The sequence below is a fragment of the Triticum aestivum genome, chromosome 7B (genome assembly GCF_018294505.1).
Source record: "Triticum aestivum cultivar Chinese Spring chromosome 7B, IWGSC CS RefSeq v2.1, whole genome shotgun sequence".
NCBI lineage: Eukaryota > Viridiplantae > Streptophyta > Magnoliopsida > Poales > Poaceae > Triticum > Triticum aestivum.
The window spans coordinates 172,781,229-172,788,506 of NC_057813.1; the positions used below are offsets into that span (position 1 = coordinate 172,781,229).

A 7,278-nucleotide genomic window follows, 5' to 3' on the forward strand; every position below is an offset into this window, starting at 1 on the left:
GTAGACCGTTCTGATCTTACGATCAAGTCCAGTCGACCAATACCTAGCGGGGCCCAGTAATTTAACATTTGTGAACTGTGAGAGAGAGACGGCTAATGAAGTGTTAAGACGGCCCCCTGTGAACGAAAAAGGTGACAAGACGGCTCCCGCAGAAAAAATGATACTATACGACAGCCGGGAGGGAGTGTGCCACGCGGGGCCTACGAGCCGGCATCTCGACGAAGAAGGCGCCGTGGGCTCTCTGTAGTGGTGGTAGAACAGGCGGCTACAAATGGAAGCGGCCAACCCAGGAGTAAAGTCTGAAAGTAATCTGAAAGCGCAATGCCATGTCGCCCATGACAGATGACCTCGTGATATTCTCTTAACCAAACTAAACCACCAGCTCACACGTAAACCCCGCCGCTTAAACCGCCTGCTAATCCCGGTGCGCGCCATGCGTAGTGGACGACAGCCGAGAGCGCATTGAACATGCCCGGGAAATAGAGCACCGCCGTCGCGTCCACGTCCCAGCGCACTCCACAGTCTCCCCGGCTGCGCACCGAGGCCTGCCCGAGAAAAGCGAGAGGATAAACGTGCGAGGTGACGAGGAGTCCTCCTCGATCCCACCTCCCTTCTTCGATCGTCAACGGTTTCTGGCTTACGCGGCAGGGCAGCGGCCATCGTGATCTCACCTCGCCCCCTTGCGCCCTCCCCGATCAGTTCCTCTGTCCTCCTTCCCGGAACGGGGCTAGGCTCCTGCGCGCGAGGGTTTCCTCTGAAGAAAAGAGGTGGGGATCAGAAGGAGGTTCTTGTTGCTTGAGAGGTTCGGTTTTCGGACTCTCCTTTCATCTTTTCCCTTTCCTGAATTTGATTGGTGGGGTTTTATGGTTTCCCCGTGTTTGATTGGTGCCCTATAATTACAGGAAAATGAAGTTTTCTTGGTTTTAGCCCACAAGTTTCAGAAAAGGAGGAGCTCTTGAGGTTGTTCATTATTTTTGCTTAATCTCTGGGTAGCATTTCTCTCCAACGCTGGTTGCTTGTCTCCGTTTGATCCAACGAATTAATACAGCTTCTCTTCAAGGGGAGGGGGTCACAAAGGTGAGTTGCTTCCTCAAGTTTCAGATTCTTCTTTTTTGTACCTGAGTTCTCTACTATTATCTCTGTTTCTAAATGTAAGATGTTTTGGCAGTTCAAATTAAACTGCCAAAACGTCTTACATTTAGGAAAACAGGATGTAGTATATATTGTGTTTTCATAGTTAAATCCATACTAGTTAAACAATTAAAATAAACGACTGTTGTTACCAGTTTTTCTGAATTATACTTGCCTTTCTAGTCCAACGTTTGTCACCTGGGAATGATACACACCGTACTTATGGGGTCAAATTTGTTTTTGTTGGTTTTATTTTCAGTGCCTTCAACTGCTTCCGTACTCCAGCTAATATAGATTGCACTGATTTTAAAAGAAAACAAGAAATCGATCGATCCACCTACTCCCTCCGTTCCTAAATGTAAGTCTTTCTAGATTCCACTGGGTGGACTACATACGGAGCAAAATGAATGAATCAACACTTAAAATGCATCTATATACATCCGTATGTAGTTCGTAGTGGAATCTCTACAAAGACTTATATTTAGGAACGGAGGGAGTAGTAAATAGTAACAAGTGCCTGTAAAATTGCACATGTTTTTGGAGCAATGTGAAAACAGTCTTCCAGACAAATAGAAAAGTAAACTTTGACCATGGTGGATGCGACGGGACATGGATAATAACTTTCAAAATGTATGGAAGGTACATATGTTCTATCTAAGACAACTAAAGTTCTTCCTATTTTATTTCGGATATGGTCAAAGGGATATTGTATTCAAGGATTTTTCTTACATGTACTAGAAATCTTAAAGTGTTTGTGTGATTTACTAGATTTATCTAGTTCTAACTATAAAAGAATGTTTTTCAAAGAAAGTAGTTGGTTGGCCAAATTATTGGCATTTCACCATGTATGAACTCTACGAGTTGCGGCATAACTAATTGTTTTCGTGCTTGATTATTGGCCACTCGTGCTAATGTTAGGTTACTTTCGAATTGCAAGACAATGGTGTTAGACAGTGACCAGGAATATGCCTGATAACAGTATATCTGACATATTAATTTAGGGAAATATCTGATATACCAATGTTTTTTATTAATTTACATGGTTTACCTTTTGTAGCCTATACATACTGTCATTATCTCCTTTCTTTTGCTGAAGATACTGATTGTGTTACAAATAACAAAACAATGAAAGTTTGCATGTAGGGTTTATTTGACTGTTAACTTTAACTTGCCTTTTCAGCCTATTTTGACAATCTCTCATGGCTTTTGACAGATGGAGAATAATACTGATGGAATGTTTGGTACACCTGAGCATAACTCACATCCTAAGGTGCAGATATTAGATTGCTAGCATTTCCATTTGTTTGACAACTATTTCTACTTACATATAACTGTTCGTATTTTGTTGTAAGGTGAAGTTCATATTTTTGTGTCCGCTCATTATTTGATTGCATGTAATTCGTCGTCATTCTTTCTTAGATCTGGGGAGATCTGTGGTACAGTAAAATGGTCATGAGTTTTTTCAGGCATTATTAATCCAGTACTTCCATCATAAGCAAGAATAATTGTGTGTGGTTAATATATATTTAAACAATACCGTGCAATATATGCTAAATGCTGTATCCAACTATGATTCGAATCACAATAACAATGTCTCAAATGATTAAGCCTGAAATAGTGGAATTTCTTTCATCAAGCACATACTGCATTTAGCTTTCGTACTAGTTGGCAGGTGTAGTAACTTAAACGCGTGGTATTTTAAACTACCATTTTATATTTTCATGGTATTATCTATTTTGTTACATCATTTTCACCAGGTACTTGTGCAAACCCTCATATTCAGCTAGTTTTCAGTTATTATGATTATTCTTCTCTGACTCTGTTTTTATAGGTTCACAGCTTGATGTGCAGTGAGTTGAAAATGATGTTGGATAAAGTTACTTCTATTCTTCCATCAATAGAAGCGGCTCAACCAGGATGTAAAGCAGGCATAGCGGAACTATGTAATCTGTACAGCATAGTTGACAAAGGGAAACTTATAATCCAGAACTGCATTGAGTGTAGTAGTCTTTATTTGGTATGTCACTCTGCATTGAGGATGTTAAACCATTTTATTTATATTTTTCTGAGCCTTTTTGTTGATAAAATGGTTTTCTTTGGCTTCTCATGTATTGTCTTTTGATATTGAACACACACATTTCAGGCTATTACAGGAGAAGCAACAGCAATGCGATGCGAAAGGATTAGAAACTCGATGAGGCGGAGCTTGTTCTTGATTCAGAATATGGTCCCGTCCATGTTGGCTGATCAGGCTAGTTTACTGAACTTTATAGATCACTCAATAGCAGGCAAACTTTTTTCTACGCTGATCATTACTAAGTACATGGTTTGCTCGCTAGATGTAAAAGAGAGTAATTCTCTGGCGAACCATTTGTTGGAATATCAATCAAAGTAGCCTGAGTATGGGAAACTCGCATTCACATATTTTTAGTTGGAGGTGTATCCAGTATTTGCATATAGGCATGCGTTGTCTGCAGAAATTTCTGCTTACCAAATAACTGCATTTATTATTACTACGCCAATATTGATATTGCAGGTTTCAAATAGTATATTTACACCTGACTATTTGTAACAGGTTGCTGATGTACATAATGATCTCCGAAATATAAAATTCCTTGTTGATCCAGCAGAAGAAGAAGCTGGCAAAGCGGTCTTGAAGATGCTTCGACATTCGGATGCAACCGAAGAACTTGAAATGCATACATTCCTTCTAGCATGTTCAAAGTTAAATCTGACATCACAGAAAGCTATGTTAATCGAAAGACGGGCAATCAAGAAACTACTAGATAAGATCAATGGCAACGATCCCAAAAAGGAAGGTATCCTCAGTTTTTTCCTGTATCTAGTCAGAAAGTACGGAAAGAACAGCAAGCCTGAAACAGGTGCAAAGAATGGAACTGTGAATGAAACTACATGCACAAATGTAATTTCTAGTGACACTGGTGCACGCAGAAAATGCATTCCAGGTGTGAACTCTGGGACTGGGAGATATGATGATCAGAATAATTTGTCAGGACTTGCTACACCACCTACAGAGCTCTGCTGCCCAATATCTATGAAGCTGATGCATGATCCTGTGATAATAGCCTCTGGACAAACTTGTGAAAGAGAAAATATCGAGAGGTGGTTCAGTAAAGGATACGATACTTGTCCTAGGACACAAGTAAAGTTAGAAAACTTTACAATAACTCCAAATACTTGTATGCAGGCTGTTATTTACAACTGGTGCAAAGAACAGAAGCTTGAATGCACTTATTTGCCCGAGCAATTTCATAATTACTCCCTATCAAGTTTGCACGATATCTCGGCGCCCCTGATTGCTGACAAAAACTTTGATTACATGGTTGAGCATAGCGGTTCATCAGTTGCATTATGTAGTGCTAGTTACTTATCATCCCCAGTCAGGGAAACGGATGTGCCAAAGACTAATTTTACCAGGTTTTATTCAAATGTCAATTGCCAGTTGTATCTGTCCTTCTGCAACTTCGATAAGGAAATGTTTCTGAATTTGTTTCAAGAGCACTCAGAGCTCCCGGTGGAACTGCAAAGGCAGGCTGTCAAAGACTTAAAAACTGTCCTGAATAGTAAAAATGAGGTTTGGCAGTCCATGATCTCCAATGGCTTTTTAGAAGCATTCCTTGAATTTCTTAAGAATGACAATCTCAGAAGCACATTACAAGCTCAGAAAACTGGAATTTATTTTTTCCTTACGTTTCTTTGCAATAGCAGGTATGGATATATCTTCATTTATATTCTCCATTTGCAGATATTAGTTGATGTTGAAAAGAAGATATTTTCTTTCTAAAAGAAAAATAATAATTCTCAGCAGTAAATCGCAAGTCCGTAAGAAGTAGTAATAAGACCTAGTTTTGGATCACCTGATGCACTCTGTTTTTCTATTCAATTAAACTAGTTCCATGCTCCAATAGTTAGGAATTCTGTCCTATGCTTTTGCACAAAGGCCTAAGATACTATTATGTAGTTTTAGTTTAGTTTAAAATGGATATTTGTAATGTTTAATTTTTTATTTTCATCCAGGACTAGAATTTTATCTATCACTGAAGATGCAGTGCGGCTGATTGTATCGCTTCTTGATTCTGAGTTAAAGCTGGAAGCTTTGCTGATACTTCATGAACTGCTGCATCATCCAATTTGTCGGGAATCTCCTCTCATGGCCTCGCTTGTGGCTCCTTCTGTGGTTGGAGCTTTGGATACTGGAGACAATGAGTGCTTGCAGCTCGCTCTAAAGATGATCTGCGAACTGTCATCCAGTAATGATGTAAAATCCTTACTGATTTCTCCAGGCATAATTGCCAAGCGGTCTACATTGCTCAGTGAAGTAAGCTTGACCGAGTATTGCTTGAAGATTCTGCGGAACTTATGCGAAGTGAAACAAGCTGCTGATCTTATCATCAGATCAGAGCATTGCATCGGTTCCATTTCAGATCATCTAGACACAGGAAGCCGCAGTGAGCAGGATCATGCATCTGTTATTCTTCATACGGTATGTTCCCACAGCACCGAGGCGGATCATTTTCTTGTGATGAAGGAAGGTGTCATCCCTGCCCTTGTTGATCTGTCGGTTTATGGAACTGAGGGGGCAAAAGCGTCTTCAATCAAGCTGCTTCAAATCTTGGGGGGCTCAGGGGTAGCTCATGCTGTCGATGCTGGAGTAGAGAGCTCACCCAATGGGTCGATCTGCAAACAGCCGATATCCAAATCAGCTCGGTATATCTCAAGAAAGCTCAGCATTTTCTCAAAACCCTGGTCACGAAACGTCCTCTGAGAACTAAGTGAATTTTTATTTTTTTGAGAATCAGAACTTTGTGAATTTGACAACACTGACCACCTGATGCAAATGGGAGCGGGTAGTAGTGTCCAGATGAAATGCTTAATGTGGGTACTTTTTTGACCGCAATGTATTTGACTAGAGTTTGTATTTGCACTTGTGTTTGTCTTTCTTTGCTAGGGTAAGAAAAGGTAGGTTTAGCTCATAGGTCTTGTGTCAAAAAGGCTTGCACTCGGATGCATGCTGTTCGATGTAACAGATACCTGGAATGTGTGTTGATCACAGAAATTCCATGGGAGATTTTTCATTGGAACTAGATCGAACATGGGTTATGTGAACAGCCGTACTGCTTAGTTGATTTCTGTGAGATTGGGACCTGGTCAATGCAAGAATTTTTAATCTTCTGGAGGAAATGTGTAGCTCCCTCATTGGCACAAGGTAGTGTTGAATAAACTTGTGTTGTCTAGTTTAGGTGCTATGTCACAGCGTTTTTGGCTGCCATGGCAGCTCTTTTCAGTCCAACAATCGTGGCATGGCAGAAGTCTGCGTATCGACTGCTCATGTGCCTTGTTAGTTGATTAGGTGCTTTTCCCGTTGATTTCGGGTTAGCACGGTCATGGGATGGCGCGGCAGAAGTGGTTAGCTGGATAAGTGGGTTGGGCTTAGTCCACAACCTGCAAGTCCTGGTTCATGGGATGGCACGAATGCCGAGGATCATCGCGGGCGTTACATTCGGGCCGTTAAAGGTCATTTTGTTTGTAACAGAATAAAAGGAGAATGACAAACGGAGCAAAGCTGCAAGAATCGTGTACAACAACAACAACAACAATAAAGCCTTTAGTCCCAAGCAAGTTGGGGTAGGCTAGAGGTGAAACCCATAAGATCTCGCAACCAACTCATGGCTCTGGCACATGGATAGCAAGCTTCCACGCACCCCTGTCCATAGCTAGCTCTTTGTCGATACTCCAATCCTTCAGGTCTCTCTTAACGGACTCCTCCCATGTCAAAATCGGTCGACCCCGCCCTCTCTTGACATTCTCCGCACGCTTTAGCCGTCCGCTATGCACTGGAGCTTCTGGAGGCCTGCGCTGAATATGGCCAAACCATCTCAAACGATGTTGGACAAGCTTCTCCTCAATTGGTGCTACCCCAACTCTATCTCGTATATCATCATTCCGGACTCGATCCTTCCTCGTGTGGCCACACATCCATCTTAACATACGCATCTCCGCCACACCTAACTGTTGAACATGTCGCCTTTTAGTCGGCCAACACTCCGCGCCATACAACATTGCGAGTCGAACCGCCGTCCTATAGAACTTGCCTTTTAGCTTTTGTGGCACTCTCTTGTCACAGAG

The 7,278-nt window shown here is 41.5% G+C and overlaps 1 protein-coding gene across 4 annotated transcripts; it reads left to right on the forward strand.

Moving 5' to 3' along the window:
- Positions 1-465: 465 nt before the first annotated feature.
- LOC123160086 (U-box domain-containing protein 6) lies at positions 466-6,266 on the forward strand. 4 transcript variants are annotated; one of them, XM_044577908.1, is made up of 8 exons: positions 466-802; positions 903-1,077; positions 1,391-1,489; positions 2,345-2,401; positions 2,963-3,148; positions 3,275-3,382; positions 3,707-4,860; positions 5,170-6,266. In XM_044577908.1, the coding sequence occupies exons 4-8, from the start codon at positions 2,345-2,347 to the stop codon at positions 5,915-5,917; spliced, it is 2,253 nt and encodes a 750-aa protein (XP_044433843.1). In that variant the 5' UTR covers positions 466-802; positions 903-1,077; positions 1,391-1,489; the 3' UTR covers positions 5,918-6,266. The 4 variants fall into 4 exon arrangements, with proteins under 4 accessions (XP_044433843.1, XP_044433841.1, XP_044433842.1 ...); XM_044577906.1 differs by lacking the exon at positions 1,391-1,489 and having other exon boundaries at positions 467-802; XM_044577907.1 differs by lacking the exon at positions 1,391-1,489 and having other exon boundaries at positions 468-767.
- Positions 6,267-7,278: the final 1,012 nt, after the last annotated feature.

Excerpts from the sequence above, each read along its gene's own strand:
- LOC123160086 (XM_044577905.1), top strand. The coding sequence starts at position 1,729 with ATGCGACGGGACATGGATAATAACTTTCAAAATGTATGGAAG. Across the intron at positions 3,149-3,274 it reads AGTGTAGTAGTCTTTATTTG|GCTATTACAGGAGAAGCAAC; the intron begins GTATGTCACTCT and ends CACACATTTCAG. Across the intron at positions 4,861-5,169 it reads ACGTTTCTTTGCAATAGCAG|GACTAGAATTTTATCTATCA; the intron begins GTATGGATATAT and ends ATTTTCATCCAG.